General features: G+C 39.3%; 2 protein-coding genes across 3 annotated transcripts; both read left to right on the forward strand.

Moving 5' to 3' along the window:
* The first annotated feature begins 1,421 nt into the window (after positions 1 to 1,421).
* znf592 (zinc finger protein 592) lies at positions 1,422 to 11,819 on the forward strand. 2 transcript variants are annotated; one of them, XM_080539308.1, is made up of 10 exons: positions 1,422 to 1,636; positions 2,135 to 2,218; positions 2,375 to 4,662; positions 4,766 to 4,944; positions 5,130 to 5,303; positions 7,400 to 7,556; positions 7,776 to 8,048; positions 8,221 to 8,333; positions 8,449 to 8,590; positions 9,468 to 11,819. In XM_080539308.1, the coding sequence occupies exons 3-10, from the start codon at positions 2,395 to 2,397 to the stop codon at positions 9,897 to 9,899; spliced, it is 3,738 nt and encodes a 1,245-aa protein (XP_080395434.1). In that variant the 5' UTR covers positions 1,422 to 1,636; positions 2,135 to 2,218; positions 2,375 to 2,394; the 3' UTR covers positions 9,900 to 11,819. The 2 variants fall into 2 exon arrangements, with proteins under 2 accessions (XP_080395434.1, XP_080395435.1); XM_080539309.1 differs by lacking the exon at positions 9,468 to 11,819 and adding an exon at positions 8,774 to 8,846.
* A 4,498-nt stretch (positions 11,820 to 16,317) lies between these two features.
* On the forward strand, positions 16,318 to 19,593 carry kti12 (KTI12 chromatin associated homolog; the record flags this gene model as incomplete). Its single annotated transcript, XM_080539314.1, has 9 exons — positions 16,318 to 16,468; positions 16,962 to 17,013; positions 17,153 to 17,205; positions 17,356 to 17,411; positions 17,556 to 17,635; positions 17,976 to 18,135; positions 18,309 to 18,371; positions 18,503 to 18,571; positions 19,358 to 19,593. The coding sequence occupies 9 exons, from the start codon at positions 16,318 to 16,320 to the stop codon at positions 19,499 to 19,501; spliced, it is 828 nt and encodes a 275-aa protein (XP_080395440.1). The 3' UTR covers positions 19,502 to 19,593.
* Between the last annotated feature and the right edge of the window lie 687 nt (positions 19,594 to 20,280).

Below are 20,280 nucleotides of genomic sequence, written 5' to 3' on the forward strand. Positions count from 1 at the left end.
AAGACAAAGACAAAGACAATCAAAGGCTGAAAATAATCTTGCATGCTCACATACTGTAGCTCATCTGAAATGTGCCACAAAATATCCAAAGACAAAGTGTCAAAAGGTAAAAACAACTTCTGTTAAGGGACATAATGAGTCTACTGACCATATCATTAAGACCAGTAGGAAGTTGTTGTTTTTTACCTCTTGATACTTTGCCTTTGGATATTTAGTGACTCATTTCAGATGAGCTACAGTATGTGAGCCTACACCACACCTTATCCGATTTGAACAATACAAAGGTTAATTTCCTGATAACAGCCTTTGAGTATCTTTAATTGAGTGTATGCAAACAAATCTGAATATACTTGCTATATTTGCTGTATTTTCAACCATTTTCTTTAGGTACTGTAGGCCTACTGGTGTTAATGATATAAGGTCAGTCAAGAATCATCATGTATAAAGAAAATGGTTGTGTCTGAAGAGAGATATTCTATTAAAGCATTATGAGACAACAAAAGCACATATAGCACTATATTCTGATTTGTCTGCATACTTTCACAGATTAGAACAATGATACAGTCATCTAAACTTTCAATGTATTAATAACAGAGAAGAAGAGGAAAACAAGCTCATTGACTACATCTAATGGCAGCTATTTGTTAGACCGGTCACAGACGTCAGACTATCAGTAGACAAAGTTCTTGGACATGAATATGATCTATTTGAGACCCATAAAAATCAACAGGGCCTCAGTCCATTCCAGAGTGGAATGAGAATACATTACTGGTCATTTAAAAATGAGGTCTGTCTATGCGCACTTCCTATTAAGTCTATGAAATATATGAACAAGCGTTAATGACCATATTTATGGGTTTCGCTGCGTAACATTAAATTAATTAAGTGGATGGTTCACTGATTAGGTCTGTCCTTTTAGACATTTGAATGTCTTATTTAGCAAATGGTTCAACATTTAAACAGGGTATGTATGAGCATCCCAGGAGAAGGTTGATGAATATGATATTTGCAAAATACATACATAATAATGCAATACATTTAAATCAACCACTACAATAAAAAAGTGCGTTTTTGAGATGCAGGTGGAGGACGGTATTTGAAAGGTTGTAATAAATCAAAGGCTTAAATCATGAATCTTTATTAATGAACATACATACAACCATAGTGACTAATTCTATTGTCTGCTGACATCCCCATGAGCATGACCTCCTAGCTGAAACATGATATCACTGACAGTCACATAATCATGTTTAGAGGGTTCAGAATTTATCAACCCTGCGCGTGAAGATTCTAAACAAAAGGGTTCTGAGCAACTCAGAGCCAGACAGGAAGGAACGATGCTGAGGGAGACTCAACTAACTGGAGCTATCGCTCAAAAGCAACATTTCCCACCAGAAATTCTAAACATTTGATCACACTGATAGCTTCCAATTATTGCATCGATATTGTCAACCAATTTGCAGTAACTTTAATATATGTACACAGGCTCTAGCTCACTCGGGGACAGAGTCCAGAGTTATGTGTAGCTAGCTAGCTAGCATCTTGACAGCGCCAGCTAGCTGTTTTTGCTACCTGTCAAATCTCGAATTCCGTCCGTAAACACCGAGGCCTGGCTGGGGAGAATGGTCGCAAGATGGTAATAGAAAAAACTGGCGTAGTCTACTTTGATCTCGCCATATGCATAGGGATCACACCAAGTAAACCTATATAAACAAATCTATTGATGATTGAATAGCTAGCCGGCTGTACTGTGAACTAACCAAGCAAGTGTCAAATGCGAATCAGCCCAGTTCCCTGGCTTGTGGAGCAGAACAGTACATTTGGACAGGCCAGCACATCTGTGTGTGCTGCCTACATGCACTGCTTCGTTAGGAAACATGCTTTTGACAGTTCAAATAGTAAGACAGTTTGTACTAAATGTTGTATAGTTTTTCGATGTTCAAACAGAAACACCACTGTAGATCTGTTTTGAGTAAATTAGCTCGCTGGCTAAGTGCTAAGCTAGCTAGTGTTAGCTCACGACTACATACAGGGCGGTGTAGGTTTTTTGACAGCAAGTTAGCAAAGCATGTCCATTGTCCACATGATACATTCATCATGAATCATAGTGTGTTCATCACCCCTGGTGTTTTAGCTTCTCTGAGGAACAGCCCGGCATGACAGCAACGTACAACCCCGAAGAGTGTTAAAGACAACCGTACAAAGCAGGAGCCAAATGGTAAATAATTGTCCTCATCATATAGCTAGCTGTCAAACGTGCATGCATACTGGCTTCACTGGGAAAGTGCATTGTACACTTACAAGATCTGTGCTGCAGCTCATTTCTGCTGTGATGTGTTTATGTTCGTTTCTCATTTGTATTGCTTTACCTCAGGTTTTTGTAAGCATTCAAACATGGGTGACATGAAGACTCCGGATTTTGATGATCTTTTGGCTGCTTTTGACATCCCTGATGACACCAGTTTGGATGCCAAGGAGGCCATCCAGGAGAGTCAAGATGAGGCAGAAAGTCAACTAAAACACACAGGAATGTGTATGGATGACAGCTCATCTGACAACCAAGAGTTGAGTACCTCTGATGTTCCTGCTGTCAGTGTGATAGTGAAAAACACAAGCCACCAGGAGTCCTTGGAAAGTGTTGGGGAGAAAGAAGGCCAGCTTTTTGGACATCCTTTGCTAAATGGGTTCAAGGGACAAGGGGCCACCATGGACTCTGACCAGTTGAGTGACAGTGATTTCTCAAAATCTATCGTGTCTACATTGAATGGGGATGGTTCAACAGGACATTTGGGGAGGACTCCCACACAAGACACTGAAGAAATACACTCCTTTCAATACTTCTCTCAATTTAGTCCCATCTCTAGTCCCGAATCTGAAGACACACGAAGCAGTGAGGTTGATATCTGTCCACAACAAGAGAGACCCTACTTCTCTGCTGCCTCTTTATTTATGTCTGCAGAACCTCCAGTGTCAGACAATCAGAAAAACCAGCTGTCCTACAGCATATTTGACAATTGCCATAATGTAGACAGTGATGCACCTGAGAATTTTCTGAGGAGTAAAGGAGAGTCCATCAAAGCAGAGGAAACTAGGACAGTGCAGACGCCTGACAGATATGTCAGAAACCAGCAGGACATGGCAGATTGTCATAGTAGTGCAGTGCTCTCTGATAATGATAATCATAACTTTATGGAGACCAAAAGTAATATAGAGTCAAGTATGCCCACCTCTCCTTCATGTGTCAAAACTCCAACATCGAAACTAACCTCTTGCCTTGAAGCCTTAGTTGCTCTGAATGCCAGTAAGGATCCCAGTGAACAAGCAAACTGTAGAGATTCCTCAGTGGCTCATAATGACATGAAGCTTAGTCCAAAGGTGCCTATATCGCCACAGAGTCCCGGGAGTCCTCTTGAAGCTGTGAAATGTTTAATGAAACCACCTGACAGCCCTGTAAGCATTTACAGTGACAGTAGTGGCAAAGCATCCCCAGCACTGGCATCTGGCTCACCCCCAGCCATACCTAGAGTCAGAATAAAGACCATTAAAACCATGTCTGGGCAAATCCAGCGTACAGTCACCAGTGTATTACCTGATTCAGAAACAGAGGAGGTCCAGTCTGCTTGTGGGTCCTCTCCTTCCCAGAGTATGATTGTTGAGGAGGCCTTCTCTAGTATGTCTCCATATAGCTCTCCTAGTGTGGTTGGTGATGTTTTTGTTAATATGCCAGTCAAAAGTACCCCAGTGAGTACTGTGTCATCAAAGGTTTCTCACAGCAAATCAGAGGAGCATTCAAAGAGGGCAGTTACAATGCCATCCCCAACCATTTTCCATAATACCAGTGGTCCTGTTACGAGGCCTGTTGCTCAGCAAGTGCATCAACTGAAGAGGATGACACCTGTTCAAACAGGCAGTGCTACCAATACAAACTTCCTTCCAAAGGCAATGCACTTAGCTAACCTGAATCTAGTCCCTCACAGTGTGGCGGCCTCAGTCACAGCACGGTTCACCTCCCAACAACAGAGCCAACCTATACTTTCCTCTTCCGTAGTGTGCAGCACTGTCCCATTGGTGCATCAAATCAAGAAAGCTGCCCCTAATCCACGTGCTTCCATTCCCAGCACAGCAGCAGTAACCCTGAACAGACTGTTGAATAATCCCAACCCTGTGCCCAAATATGTACCCAACCTGAACCCACCACCGGAGAGCAATATCAAGTTGCCACCACGTGGACATTGCTGCCTCGAGTGTGGGGACTCGTTTGGACTAGAGAGAAGTCTTGCCTACCATTATAGCAGAAGGAGTGTGCACATTGAAGTTGCCTGCACCCACTGTGCAAAGACACTGGTATTCTTCAACAAGTGTGCCTTGCTGTCCCATGCACGGGAGCATAAGAGCAAAGGGGTGGTAATGCAGTGCACACAGCTCTTCATGAAACCCATAGCAGAGGGACAGATGTTTGTACCATTGAGCACCGAATCCTTTGTGAATGTGGGCTCCCAGAGGCCCCTGTCATCCTCCCCTAAACACCAACCAGTCATGCCTCTATATTCTGACAAAGTCATCCGACACAGACTCTGCTGCCTCGAGTGTAACAAGCCGTTATCAGACTACAGAGCACTCGCAGGCCATTACCAGAGGCTTTCAGATGATATGAAAGGATTGGTAAGTAAATATTTGAACAAAATGATGATAATTGGAAAGCCTACCGTCACAGGGCAATTCAAGTCTTTATTTCTCTGTCTTTGTGTTCTTTTTTCACATGTAGATGTGCAAGGTGTGCTCAATGCTGTTACCCAACAAGTGTAGCTACAAGGCCCACCAGCGCATTCATGCACACAAGTCCCCATACTGCTGCCCTGAGTGTGGTGCTCTCAGTCGCTCTGCGGACATACAGAAGCATGTGAAGGAGAACTGCCTTCACTATGCACGAAAGACTGGTTACAAGTAAGTAAATACCTGAATTAATTGTATGCGAGTACCATGAATAGGCTTCATACTGATTCACCATGTATTGATAATAATATTCGTTTTATTAATCCCAACATTGTTCATATTAGTTGTTATTAATAATATAACAATAAGCATTCTATGTGGTGCACAATTCCTAGCCTAAGTGTTTTGTCTTCAAGGTGTCTTCACTGTGAAATGGTTTTCATATCATTTGATGTGCAAAAGAGTCACATAGAAGAGAAGCACTGTGAGGTCTTTCACAAGTGCTCCATCTGTCCAGTTGCCTTCAAGTCTTCAGATGGGTGCCAGTTGCATATGAAAAATAAGCACAATGCCAGCAATGTGGACCCTCAGTGAGTAACTTTTTTGTTTGTGTACTGTAACTTAAATGCATGTTTTTGTAGGTCTGACATTGTTTGGAATATCTAGTACCCATTAGGGATGCACCGATACCAGTGCTCGTACGAGATACTGTGCTCATATATACTCGTACTCATAAAACTACTCCGATACATGCGCTCCCGATACCACTTTACGGCAACGTAACCTCTCGTAACAGTAGGCAGAGGAGGAGCAATGTCAGCAGTTTGGAGATATTTTAGGATAAACGATGATGACGACAAAAGTATAGCAGACTGCAAACTATGCTCTGCTAAATTCTGTATATGTGACAGGGTCTGGTGAAACAGTTTTTGGCTCACTAAATACTAGGGATGTAACGATGCATCGCAATGCAGTTAATTATCAATACAAATATTTGAGGATTTAAATCGGTGAGATGATGCGATATTTGTTTCGGACAATGTGATGGACGTTGCAGTGAGAGAGGCCGGGTTGTAACCACATAATATCACCATATTATAGTGTTTTGTCCACACATTAACCTTGGCCACCTAAGCAGTTGAGTGTACCCCGCATCAGCCGCTTGCTGGGTCAGGTGAGGCCACGAGGCTCCACAGCAACCGCTGTATTCTAACTTAGAATGCTTTTTGTGAATGTCTTGTAGCTAATAGCGTTGTGAAGTTTGAAACATGCAGAGCTAATTTTTTTGTGTTTTGAGCCAATGATACTTGATTGCAGACTACACGCAAGACTAGCTAGCTTGCTCGAATAAAGTTTGATGTGTCTTTCGTGTTGACAGATGGAGGCCACAAAGCTGTCTTGCTTGTGTAAACTTGGAGTGAAAGCCATGTAGCTAGGCTAACTAGCTAGCATGCTGATTATCTATCCATGTTGTTGGGCTTCAAGGTTAATTGCTGTAGCTCGCTGCACTCGTCTTGCAGTGCTGTTGTCGAAGTGTGCATTGTTGGTGTGTTATTGTAAGTGTACAACTAAACTAGCTAGCTACATTGACATTGGGAATGCAGTTGAAGAAGTGATTTTGCATGCAGGGTCATCATCAAAATGTAAACTAAGGGGGAAATGCGTTTAACATGCAAATAGATCATTTCTATGACCTGTCTTCAGTTTTGCTTAAGGAACTACATATCAGCAGCAATACTTTTTGAAAATATAATTTGAGCCTAGCCGAACACATCCCATATGTCAACAAAAACAAACAATACAGTATAACAACTCCTTATTTCGATGGTTATGAAGAGGTACAAATAAGCAATTCTTAAGAAAATATACAGTATTTTGTAGTTTTTGTCTGAGAAATAAATAAAATAATCTTTTCAGTCATAATTTGTCTGCAATCTCATTTTGTTAAAAAAAAGTATTAGCTACTAGCTAGCTGCCAACGTGATGGCAGCAAACATGTCTGTCTTGATTAAGCTGGGTTTTCTCTGGTATTTGGTTTGAGGTATACCAACATTCAAATATATATCTTCAACTATTTTCTGATTTCAATGTATGACACATCATTTGAAAGCTTACATTCTGCACTTTTCATAATCTGTAAAATAAACCAAAACACCAGATCCTGTCACATATTTAATTTGTACCAGTCAGAAAGTGAGGAACAGCTGATGAAAATAAAACGTGTTTTCAAAGTCATTGTTAGAACTATAATGGTAATATTAATGAATTAATATTATTACGTAATTATTAAGTAATTAAGTTGGTATCGGTACTCTGTAGCAAGTACCCAAATGTTTGGAGAGAAAAAAAGTGGTTTCCGTGCATCCTTAAGGCCAGGTCACTTCTAAGTGCCACTTTGCGACGCTCTAAAAGTCTAAAAGTCTTTCTTAGAATGTTTAGAATGTTGTAGAGAATGTTGTTGTTGTTGTAGAGAAATGTTTTCATATTGGTGGGGCAATGTCCGTTGCCATGGGAACATGAATGCTGTTTCGTGGCTGAAAACGTTCCATAGAATCTGGAGGTTCTGCTGTGATTGAACGTTTGATTGAAAGTCAAATCGCTGGCGACGCTGTTGCTTGGTTGCGGCGCTTAGATGTGACCTGGCCTTTATTATCCATGTTCTATTTGTGTTGTTTTTTTGTTGCAGGTATATATTTAAGTGTTCATGTGAGACAGCGTTTAAGAAAAAGCAGCTGTTGCTTCAGCACTTCCAGCAGCTTCAAATGCTTGATACCTGTGTATTCAAGTGCCCTGAGTGCACGGCAATCTTCACCCAAAAGCGCCTGTTGATACAGCATTTCAAGGTTTGCAATTGTTCCCCTGTGAACACAGTTTATGTATGAGATAGATATTAGGTCTATTTTAATTCCTTCATAATTTGTAGAAGTAGATATAATTCAGGTTTAAAAGACAAATAATGCATGAAAAGTTGTAGTATTTATCCAATAAAGCCTTTAAAATCGGGTACATAGGGATTGTTTCTAGCCCTCAAGGGTTCTTCAGATCTGTCTGTGCCTCTGCAGGTTGTCCATGGAGGGGTCTTCAGAGAAGAGATGGGAAATGGCACAAAACAAACAGGAAAGACCTCACAACACCAAGATGCTATCTCTTCACTCCACCAGCCAAAGGTAAACAATCCCATCAAACACTCCAATACAGCCAGAAAGAGGACCAACTTGGTTGCCCTGGACAGCAAGCAGGGCCTGAGGAATGCTGGCTGGACATGTGGAGAGTGCCTTAACTGGCTCCCTGACCGAGAGGCCTACATATCTCACATGAAGAACTACCATGGGAGGGTGAGGAGTCATTCAATCACTTTACAATTGGTATGCTTCTGTCTCCATGGAAATGAAGTGTATGGATAGGTATATGAATAGTTTAATCTACCATCTTTGAACCAGCCATGTATTTGTTAAATTAACACAAATAAATCAGCTGTTGTAAAATGTCTTTCTGTGTAATCTGTAGTCACTGAAGAGATATCCATGTCGGCAGTGTGAGAGGTCTTTCAATTCCTCCACAAGTTTGAGAAGGCACATTCGAAACGACCATGATGGAAAGAAGAAAACCTATACCTGCTGGTGAGATGTTTATGTTGAAATCTACTATTCATACGCCTGGTTGATTACTTTCTGACATAATTCTGAAAATGTCATTCACGCAAAAGCGTTTTGTGATATTTATTTTATTATGAAGGTATTGCACAGATGAGAGGACAACATTCAACACAAGTGTTATGCTGAGGAACCACATCAGTTTAATGCATGGGATCAGAAACCCAGACTTCAGCCAAATGTCCAAAGCATCCTGTCAGGACACCAGCAAAGCCTTGGGAGTGGTAATTACTTTTAATGTACAATTTTCAAGACATATGTAAAACAAGACAAATGTATCCAAATTAAAACATCTTTAATGAAATTGGTATTTCCATAAAATTATTATTAAAATGATAGGTCATTTTGGCCTATCAACATGCAGTAATACTGATACTGTATGTATTCATATCGTCAGCTTCTTACAGTAATGGCATGAGTCATATTTTCATGTTTTCTTTTAGAGAAAACTGATGAAGTGGCTAATCCCTGTCTCCTTCTTCCATTTATTCACTGAGGTTAGGATTAATGGTTTTCCGACACACACTCCTTAGAAAGCACTCACAGAGTCGTAGTTTATCAAAACATGAAAATAATGATTAAACTAAACAAACTCAGGTTGACTTTTCCTTGTGCAATATGTCATGTACCTTGTGCGCTGTCCTGTACCTTGTGTGATAAGTCCTGTGCCTTATGCGATACGTTGTCCGATTTGTGCGATGCGTTGTGCGGATGGAAACATCTTGAGCTCCACCATAACCTACCAAACACACACTTAGATCACCTATATAAAGACCTCCCACCAGGTGCAATCACTCACAGCATTTAGATCAGGTAGGTGACCAATCCCCACATCCCCAAAGGTACATACATGACAAAATCAAAAAGGTAAACAACATTTCATAAACATATTTCATAATATTCAACACATAAGGTAAACACAAAATATCTCATTAATAGATTTTCTTAATCAAACTCAAAAAGCCTTAATATGAATCCAACAATGGAATAAACTGAACCAAATCTAGAATATATGATATTTAGGCAAAAACATAATTTTCCTCAAAAGTGACGTAAGCCATTATTTTAAGAAGGTGACGATATGGTCGTTTTGAATTGCAGGGGTTTATCTCAAAAAGACCTGCTGTGGATGCTCAGGGACGAGATGGTGCTGCTCTTGCAGGCTCCTCAGCAAAACGTCTGAAACCTCAGTTTCGATGCTCCAAGTGTGGCTTCACTACAGAGGACAGTGCACAGTTCCAGCAACACATACCTCAGCATAAAAGTGCTGAAAACACTCCCCAATGCCTGCACTGTGGACTATGTTTCGCATCTCGGATATCTGTCAACAGACACCTTTTCATAGTGCACAAAGTTAAAGAGCCTGATATGGAGAAGGTGGATGAAGATCCAAAGGGCAAAAAGATGGAGCATAAGGAGGAAATGGCCAAATCAATGGAGGTTAATGAGAGAGCGATCTTGGCATCAACAGTTGAATGTGATCGTTCACAATCACATACAGAAGAATCAACATGGCTGCATTGTGATACTTAGGCAACAGGAAGACAGCTGTCTGTAATCCCACATACAGTTCTCACCTTGAGACCCAAGGGGACTGTCTTCAGCAGGCAAAACAATAGCAATGAAAGCCACTTGTGAACGTCTTTAAAGCTGCTAGAGTATCTCCATTTTATTTCTTTTTATTCCTGGGTAATAGTCATTTAAGATGCTCCATTAACATTTCTTCCATGCCACTCTAAAGGGGTACTTAATTTTTCTTTTTGCCTTAAAATGAAATTCATTTTATGCCTCAAACCACTGGGGCTGAATTTCAAATAGTTCCCCTCATTGGTTGGGAAATGGACAACAATTGAGAGGAGCACATTTAATCGTCATTTAATTGGAACTGGGCAAATGTGATTTTTTAATTATTATTATTTTCTTATAGCTTTTAATTTTGCATGTTTGTATTGTATGATATCTATCGAAGAGCCTCTGGTACTGTACATAACCACACCCTTCTGTTAGGGCACACGGTTTGGTTTTTGTTGTACTGTCTTAATGACTCTAGTTACCCTGACACAAGACTCAGGAATGTTAAGGATCTGTTCCTCAGGCTAACCTCAGAGTTGGTTTAAAATGGCAATGGAAGGCCATGGACATAGTATTTGTATAACAGAGTAGATCCTTGTTCACCTGAGGCAGTATTTAATCTCATGTCACACGACACAACATACTCTATAGAAGCTAGCAGGGTAATGATTACCCTACCAAAACCATGGCTTTGGTTGAATGAGGGCGACACTACTTCAGGTCTCAGGGAAGGAGACGTCGTTGCACAATGGCTGCTAGCACATACAGCTCTGCTACATCTGCTACATTTGGTTTAATTTCTTTACAAAATACATGATGACTGATTTCACTTCAGTGACCTACTGATGATATGTGTAACAGTATTGCAGCAACTTTTATGTTATGCTTTTTCATGTTGAAATAATAACTGACTTAGGTACCATCTACTCATTGTCAAAATATATTTTTTGATATCCATTCCATACAAAAACATATTCACTTTTTAAATGCTGGGTAAACAACCAAAATAGCACTTTTTTGTATACAAGATCAAATATAGGTGTGCAGTTAAAGTAAATGCCTTGCATAAATACTTTTTTTATGAACATACATTTGCTTTTGAAGCGAAAGGGTGCATTTAAATGTTTCTTTTTTATCTCACCTATTGTAAATGTTAAGAGTAGAGCATGTTGTCCCCTACTGTATTATGTGTTTTTCTTTACTTGTGAATGTTCAGTGAGTGTGAGAAAGCAAACAGTTCAGACCGAAGGGTATTTTGAAGTGAAAGAGCAGTAGTTAAAGCACGATATATTGTATTAAAGAATCAACATCAGATGCTTTTGAGGTGCAAAGGGTTAGCATATTAGAGTGCATGAAATTAGCTGCCGATAAAGACCTGTGCAGCTGTTCCTACCTCCATGGTATGCAGCAGTGAATGTTAAACATGGGATGTCTGGGGATCAAACCATTGTGTTGCTGCAATGTAAAATGAATTATTATTTTCATAATATATATTATCTCCCACCTTATACAATTTTATAAATTACTTTGGAGATTTGTATTTTTATGGTCACATTGACTTATCTAGCTAGTGAACTTTTTATTTAAGTACTATATGAACAATTACATTTGTGGTTATTCTAATGTTGTTAGACCTTTGAACAACACTATGAAATGTACCTTTCACATCTCAGTGTTTTGTAATGCCTGTTAAGAAAACCTTTGTACTTTTGATAACATGTACAATATTAAGGACTTATGATAATCGATGTACACATACTATACAGCTAATAAACCTTTTATTAGCAATACTTCTAAAGCCATCCCATATCTATTCAACCTGCATTGGCCATTGTGACTGGCTGTTATGTTTACTTCAAATAATTACAAATAAATACTGTATGTGCATTTGTTCCTGTCTATTTGGTCATTGTTTCTATTGATGTGTGTTAGGATTGGCTTTGATTTCTGAAAACCAGAGGATGGAAGTTAATACAATGAATGTGCCCTCATGTGGAAAAGATGAGGACACCATATTTTGTTATTTTTTAAGAAATATAGACATATCAATATTTTATAATATTTCAAACAATATCTATAGATAAAGGTGATGTAATTGAGCCAAAAGCAATGAATATTTAACTTTGTTTTCATTCATTTAACAACAAATTAACAAATATGCCAATTCCTACTGAGTACAAAGTAAGGACACCCTATGCCCTAATAGCTGGTATTCCCCCTTTGGCTGAAATAACCTCAATTAGACATTTACATTTGTCTGATCGACTGGGATAAATATTTTCCTACTCTATGCAGAATTCTTTCAGATGTGTGATGTTTGAGGGGTGTCTTGCAAGCACAGCCCATTTCAAAACCCCACAGCATCTCAATAGGATTAAGATCTGGGGGGTATTCCACGTAAATTGGATTAGTATATTCGCGATTAAAAGGAAAGCCTCGTTCAGGCAACTCTCGATTGGGATTCAAGCCTCAAGTGATTCCTCGAATGAGAATCAGGCTTGTGTCATCAATGTTCATGCAAGCCCGAATTGGAAATTCTCGATTTGGGCGCTTGACCGCAGTGAGAACGAGCTGCGAACGAGCCCAGAAGAGCCGATTGTAGAAAAGACTGGAAAGTGACAGTGCAGCGCTCCTACTTATTGATCTTTATGAAGACAGAAAATAAGATGTAAAAAAGTGCAATACTGCCACAATTAACAAGACAAGGGAAATGGTTTGGCAAGAAATTGCTGACAGATTAAATGCGTAGGTCATACTAGCCCCTACGTATTGTTTTATGTTCATTTTGTAATAAATTCACTACTGTGGTGATATCAGCAGGTGGCTACAATTTAACAGATCACTGGGACGGCAGAGTGGTGTCAGCTGCTGCCACAATGCATAGTCTTATTTTTAAGACGGGGGTTCGAATCCCGCTTCTGACATACACATTTTACTGCATTTCGTTGTCTGATGCTTGTACTCTGCAATAAGTTGAATGTAATCTAAAAATGTATGTTTAAAATGATGGTGTAGGCTAATTTATTAGAGAACTGACATAACTACAATCGTGTTTGAAGCCTTTCTGACTAGTAAAATGATGTTATTCTAGCATTGTAACTGGATTTGGCATAGATTATTATTTCTTATGATTACTGATGGATAGATGAGTCACTTACTTAGAGAGATGTATTTATTGTAAATCGATTTGCATGAAGGCGTCTGTTAAATGTCAAAAAATATACATAAAAGTAAAATCAACCCATCTCACCTGAGGCAAGGATCGAACCAGTAGCTTTCTGATTGCAAGCTGGCTGCCTTAACCCCTGTGCCAAACAGACAGAAGTGCTATTTTAGATGCAAGCTGATACACATATCTTTTTACACCATTTTATCTATCTATTTAGCACACTATCAAATCATCTATCAAAATATCAAATTATTGGGAACTGTCATTCGTGATTTGGTTTCCGCCTGTGAGACATTGTTGACACACTTCTTACTTAAACCAGACCGTAAACCTGGTCGCTACCAGGTTTGTTCTGAAGGATTGGTTGCATAGCAACCAAGCAGCAAATTATTTGAGCCACATTCATGGAATCAAAATCAAAAATAGTCTGGATTATCTCTAATCGCCATTCGTGGAATAGGGCCCTGGTCTTTGACTTGGCCAACAAAGAAGTTTGAACACATTACACCAATCCTGAGATCTCTACACTAGCTACTAGTCTCTCAGAATTGAATTCAAAGTACTCTTAATTACATACAAATCAAAAAATGGTCTTGAACCAAAATACATATCAACATCTTAATGCTGTATCTAAAGCACATTGAATTGCCCCTGCTCTATGAAATGTGCTATACAAATACCCTCTGATACAATAAATAATTAGTGGTTTCTATGATGGTGAGCTGACCAGGCCCTGCTGGAGCAAAGCTGCCCCAAACCATGACATTTCTACCCCCATGCTTCACAGCTGTAGGTTATTGTGCTCAAATGCTGTCTTTGGTTTGCACCAAACATGTCTTCTGTTACTGTGCCAAAATAATTCAACTTTGGTGTTGTCCTGGTGTTTGTCTTGGTGTTTTCTGGCAAATTAGTCTTGATGGTTTTTCTTGACAGCAATGGTTTCCTCCTTGCACACCTCCCATGGAAATCAAAGACTACTTTAAGCTCTTGCGGTCTGCTGAACTTGCTAGGACGGCCAGACCTAGCCATGTTGGCAGTTGTTTTAAATGTTCTCCACTTGTAAATTATTTTCCGGACAGTGGAAAGGCTGATTTCTAATTGTTTAGAGACATTTTTAAATCCCTTCCCAGACTCGTATGCATCTACAACCTTCTTTCTGAAGGCCTCAGAGAGCTCTTTTGATCTCACTTCAACAATCAAGAGCAAACCAAACCAAATGGCTGAGGTTTAAGACAGGCCCCTCCAAAATCCTCTCCAACAATGTTCTAATCATTTGCACTTGATGTTATGCACTTGATTCTAATTTTAGCCATTTTAAGTAGTAATACATGTCCTCAAATTTTCCTCACAAGAAAATTGCAATTCTATTAATTGGACTTTACAAATCTTTCAAAATCCTTTTTTAAGTTGTATTTTTTGTTTAGTTATATTACCTCCATCTCTCAATATTGTTAAAATGAAGATCAAATGTCAATATGTTTAAATATGTTGAAAAAGACAACGGTTTTCATGGGATGTCCTATCTTTTTCACATAACTAAGTATTGGTCCTGGTGGACTCTGGTACGAGTGAGAAAGCTTGGCTCTCCTAATAAAGGAAGAATGTATAGACAAAAAAAGTCCACTGCATGCTACTGTACGTTTCAGCATCATTTGTCCTCCCATGACTACTGATGCCTGCTATGCCATACACCTGCTCCTCAGAAACAAAAATCTGTTTTGCGTTAACACATGTGTCTACCTTTTTTCTATTTCTAAAAATATTCAGGGAGGAGCTTGGAACGCTCTCCATGGAATTGGCTTCATGTGATGCGCTAAATTGATTCCTGTCTGTCAAGCGTTCAACAGTAACAATATTGCCCATTAATTACTTGATATAAATGCTTGTGCGGTGGCAGGAAAACACGAGGTGCCCCAGAGCTGAGCAAAACCATCCAACAAATGCCCGATCTGCTTTGATACGGACCAACGGTGTCTCACACTTGCGTGCTTTAGTATAAGAGGGGATGACGAAAGGCGCATTGGCAAGGTTCTGCAAAACGGGACTTCTGTCTTACTTTGTTGTGATCTCATACATAGCAATGACATCTTCGATGAGTGTCGATGTAACTGAACTCAGAAATAAAGTGTCAAAGTTCAAGGTAAATCCGAGGGGGAATTTATGGGCGACAGGTAAGTTGTCCATACACTGTCTTGGGCTATTTGCTGTACTTTGGATCTTAAATGCAGGCTATAACAGTTTATCTTGTTCCAATAATTTCATTGTGATATCAGGTTCAAATCAATACCCTAAAAATGCTCAACATCTAATTCTGAATAGAGTATAGCCGAGTTGTTTAGGCATACAATGAAAAAAATACAATTTTAAAAATGCTGTTTTGTTGAAATGTATGTTTTACTCGTTCTTCAAGGTCATTTCATGGGCAAGAAAAGTGTTGTGGATAGCTCCTTTTTGGAGTCTCCCTTTGGAAAAAGACAGATCCCCAGTCAGTTTCAGTCTTTCAACCCTGAGCGCAACGCGGAGAGTTTTAGGGAGCTGATCATTCAAGTGTTGAAAATTGCTCTACAGCCTCGGCAGAAACAGCTGGGTTTTGGAACGCAGGTGAGTCCTGGACATGATAGTGATTGTTGTATACATCGCAATTGATTGGATAAATGCATTTGATAAAAGTGTGTAGGCTACAGTGTCAGTATCATGCACAATGTAGCTTGTGCATTTTAAACTACATTTACTACAGTAGACTATTATATATGTTTTCATTTAACTTTTTCTACAGGAAGCTGATTTCCTAATGAAATTACTGAGGGATGACAACATTTAAATCAACAGAAACTGAGGGGCGAGGCCGCTGGTTTAGACCATTGAGAACACCAGTCAGAAAAATAAACCAAACTGTTTCAATGGTTGAGTTGTGGGGGGGAAATGTCTGTGGTCCATATGATGCAGTGTTGAATTAATCTGATTAAAAGAGGATAATGCAAAACATGTTAATGTCTGCTGTATGTTATTTTATTTATTTATTTCAACCAACAGTCACTAGTCTATACACATTTATTTAGGTCCATGCATATTGCGTATTGTGATGGGTGAATGAGAGGCCAAACAAAGAAAGTACATAACCAAGATATCTAACAGATGGGAAACTCAAGTGAACTCCCCGCGTATAGTGCTTCCGGGTTTGGTTAGCTACATGTGTTGTAGATGTAAATAATGCCCCTCATAGTGATGTGTGGTTTTCCCTGTAGTGGCAAAACGCGAAGGGCAGTTGAGTTAAAGGAATACTTCGAACAGAACACACAAAGAAAGGTTCATGTTGTAGGAGACGGGACGCTGGGGTTTGAGAAGAACGCTGTATATGCAGGTACGCTTGTAGCTGTGCTAGCCTGCTAGCTAGCAACTTCACAGCCACTGTAGGCTACTCCTCGAGTGAGACTTATGGCCAGACTATAGACTAGGTTATGCAATTTCTATCTCTGTGCTACATTTGATGAACTGCATATCAATGCCTTCATCCGCACTGATCTGATCCAGATAGGTTGGTGTCTGTGAATTTGCTTTGACTTGGCCAGGTTTGTTCATACAGATTAATTATGCCCCCCAGTGCCTCTCAATTCCCCACCCTTCTTCTGAGGTGTGCATATTGTGCATTTCCCCCAAATGGATTTGAAGTGTAGTATTGGTACAGTAGTCCATCTATGTAGGGTAGTTAACAACACGTTTACACTCACACAACGGATGGAGACAAGTAACTTAGCAGAAGAAGAGTAGATGATTAGAGGGAACCTCTGTATTGTGCAAAACCATGAGCAGCTGGTTGATAAATATGATGAATTGCTTGATAATGTGTTGCACAGATTCCCAGAATGAGAAACATGTGAGAGGAGCTCTGAAAGCTGATGTGGAGAGGTGAGTTACTCAAATGATTAACATTGCTCCTAGTTATTGCTGAAATCAATTAATGGTTAATTTTGTCTTTTATACATAGGTGCTTTGAATCAATACAAATTGTTACTGTCACTAAATTGTTGTTCATGTGTTTCATTAGGAGGGTCAACAAAGATGATATTATAATTTTGGATTCATTGAATTACATCAAAGGTAGGCTACCCTAAATGTTTCTCTCATTAAAGAAACAAAACATTGCAAATAAAAGTGGTTGACATGTGTGCCATGTGTATCTAGCATTAGTTAAAATAGGCTACATCCCTGAAATTCCTTGAAAATTGCTCCCTTTTTTGCACCTTCAAGGTTACAGATATGAACTTTTCTGTGTGGTCAAACACACACAGACACCTCTCTGTCTGGTATGTATTTTTGGGTCGTAATTACTTGTATATTACTTGTAAGCCTGTGCCTCATGGTTTTATGATGAAATTATAAACTTGATATATCGTCATGATAAGACACTAGGCTTCATTTCAATGCACCATATGTATCTGTTCATTCAGGTGTATTGTTTGACGTCAGCAGAAGACAGCTCATCATGGAACACCGACAGGGAGGCAAATGAGCAGTACACCCAGGAGACGTAAGATGAAGCTGCTTATCATGGCTTTAGTGAGGCCAATTTATTTAGCATACAGGATTATTCCACATATCTAGAAGGCTGCATTGCTGCTAAATGGCCCACCTTTCATGTCCTCAAATGAGTCAGTGGACATCTCATGGAATCCTTGTCGTCAGTTGATTTATTTGCTACCTTTGTTTTAGAATTTCCCTGTTGAGGTGTTTGAAAAAAAGGAGTTTGTCATGTCTTTCTTGAAATTGCCCTTTATGTAACATCATGTAAGAGTTCTTGGTAAAAATGTCTTCTGTTTGCCAGTTTTACTAGAAGATTAATTGGCTGTGGTTCGGTTCTGCTTTTTCAGCCTAGATGCCTTAATGCTGAGATTTGAAGCTCCAGACTCCAGGAACAGATGGGACAGCCCACTCTTCACCATTCAGAAAACGGACACACTTCCATTTGAAGCCATCTCTGATGCCATCTTCAAAAGAAAAGCACCCCCTCGTAACCAGTCCACACAAAGTGTACGAAATCTTCTCTGAGGCCTATGGCATGCTAAGTACAGATACACTAACACAGGCTTCGGTTGCAATGCTTACTGTATCTACTTTTCTCTGGGAGGTTTTCCAATTGTATTGTCTGGCTGTCTTGTTAGAAATTAGTTGTCAGATGAGAGTTTTACATTTGTTTCCTGCAGCAACCACTGTCATCTACAAACTTTCTTTATGAGCTGGACAAAGTCACACAAGAAGTGTTGATGGTAAGCCTTCATATGTATTAATCCCATCAGTCACGAGTCTTGTGAATGTATCGCATTCATGGCTCTTTCTTTACAGATGACATTGCTGTTTGAGGGTTGTATATTATGGTTATTTCTGTCGTTTTTCCCAGGCAATTCTCAACTCACAGAAGACAAGTGTTGCTGGAGATCTAATCACAGTTCCTGGGGCTACAGAAAAGATATCCTTTGACACATGATGTACACTATAACTCATATCTTCTCACATTTTAGATTAAAAAATATATATATTTTGGGTGTGATTTTGTCCTTAGTAATGCCCCTAAAATCTGCCCAAAACACACTTTGATTTAACATTCATGACATTCATGTCTCCTAATAGCTTTCTAAAATCAAATATGTATTATTTGCTGTTCACTTGTTTTTTCGCACCACTTTACAAACGAGCATCAGTCTGACACCAACAGGAGGCAAAGCCATCCTGTATCAAATGGCCAGACTTAGCATGGGCAGAGGATATGAATCAAAGAGCATCATTTATTTTTACTTGATTTGTAGCACACCAACTGAGCCCCTTTCAAAGGTGTTGCCTTTAACTACATAGTAGGGTGTTTGTGACAGGGGCCAAATCATTTATTTATAATAGAGTTATAGAGACTAATTTGACTGGCTTTAATTATTGTAATGCTTGACATTCTCATGAAACAGCTTTTTTGTAAATGTTATTTGTTGTATAAGTAACAAAGTACATTATATACATTTCTGACATAACAACAACATTACCCTAACATGACCCAAACTCTTACCACCCCCTCCCTTTGTCTGAACAAACCAGTTAACAAATAACTGACAAATGCCTGCCTTTAACTACAAGATGTAACAGCTGTCTGCAGAGAGATAACAAGTCCAAACAGTCCACTGAAATCAGAGGCATGCACAATGAATGTTATTTCCAGCCATTATCACCAACTGTATACTGTCAGTATATCCTTAACGTGATGTCAAACATAGAACTCACCAGAAGTCTTAACATGGCAGAGCTCCGGAGGCTACGGCGGCAATTCATCAGCTACACTAAATTGCACCCAACAGAGAACATTGGACACATTGCTAACATGTTTGTGCAATATCTAAACAAGAGTAATCACTGATGGAAAAATCCCATTCATGTTCAAAAAAGTAAGGAAATGCTTTGTATGATATTTTGACATTTTATGAGATAAATAAATTTGTTTTAAGTGTTTTTGTGTCTCTTTTTAATGTGTGCTGTGCAGGACCTGAAACCATGTCCTTATCCAGTTCAGTGAAACTAAGCAGTCTTAAAGAGATTCTTCTGAGACCATAGCAGTAAGGAACATTTCCCTTACATCACGACCTTGCACTTACAAAGACTTACATTTCCCACTGTGTTTAACGGCAAATTAATGGATACATTGAATTGAACATTGACATTTCTGAGACAGATTTACTCATGTTTATCGAGACATGCACAGCTGTTACGACCCCATATGTGTTCTAGGGAATACAATTCAATTGTGTAACAATTAAATAAACCGGGGGGACAAGAATCGGAGGAGAAGGGAGATATAAACATATAACAAGATTTATTGTACAAAGGTAACATAACAGGTTTCCGTGAAACTCTTAACTGAAAACGACTCTATAAAAAGAAGAGCGACTGAATAATGTATAAATGAAGGATAGTAAAGTAAAGTAATTAACTGACCAAGTGGCGACCCTACCTCTAACCCTAACTAACAGATTCAAATACAAATAAGACTAAATTGCAGCAAACATAAGATTAACAAACACAACCTACAAAGCTACACAATACAAAACTACAGCTGTACTAACGAAACCAACACAAAGCAACTCATAGTTATTATAGTATTATTACAGGCGTTACCTCCCTATCTTCCGCCGTAGACTG

This window comes from Nansenia antarctica, assembly GCF_963989245.1.
Source record: "Nansenia antarctica genome assembly, chromosome: 9".
Classification (NCBI taxonomy): Eukaryota; Metazoa; Chordata; class Actinopteri; order Argentiniformes; family Microstomatidae; genus Nansenia; species Nansenia antarctica.

Coding starts and splice junctions, on each gene's coding strand:
- znf592 (XM_080539308.1), top strand. CDS start 2,395: ATGGGTGACATGAAGACTCCGGATTTTGATGATCTTTTGGCTGCTTTT. Junction 5,304..7,399: donor GCCAGCAATGTGGACCCTCA/GTGAGTAACTTT, acceptor TTTTTGTTGCAG/GTATATATTTAAGTGTTCAT. Junction 8,591..9,467: donor CCAGCAAAGCCTTGGGAGTG/GTAATTACTTTT, acceptor TTTGAATTGCAG/GGGTTTATCTCAAAAAGACC.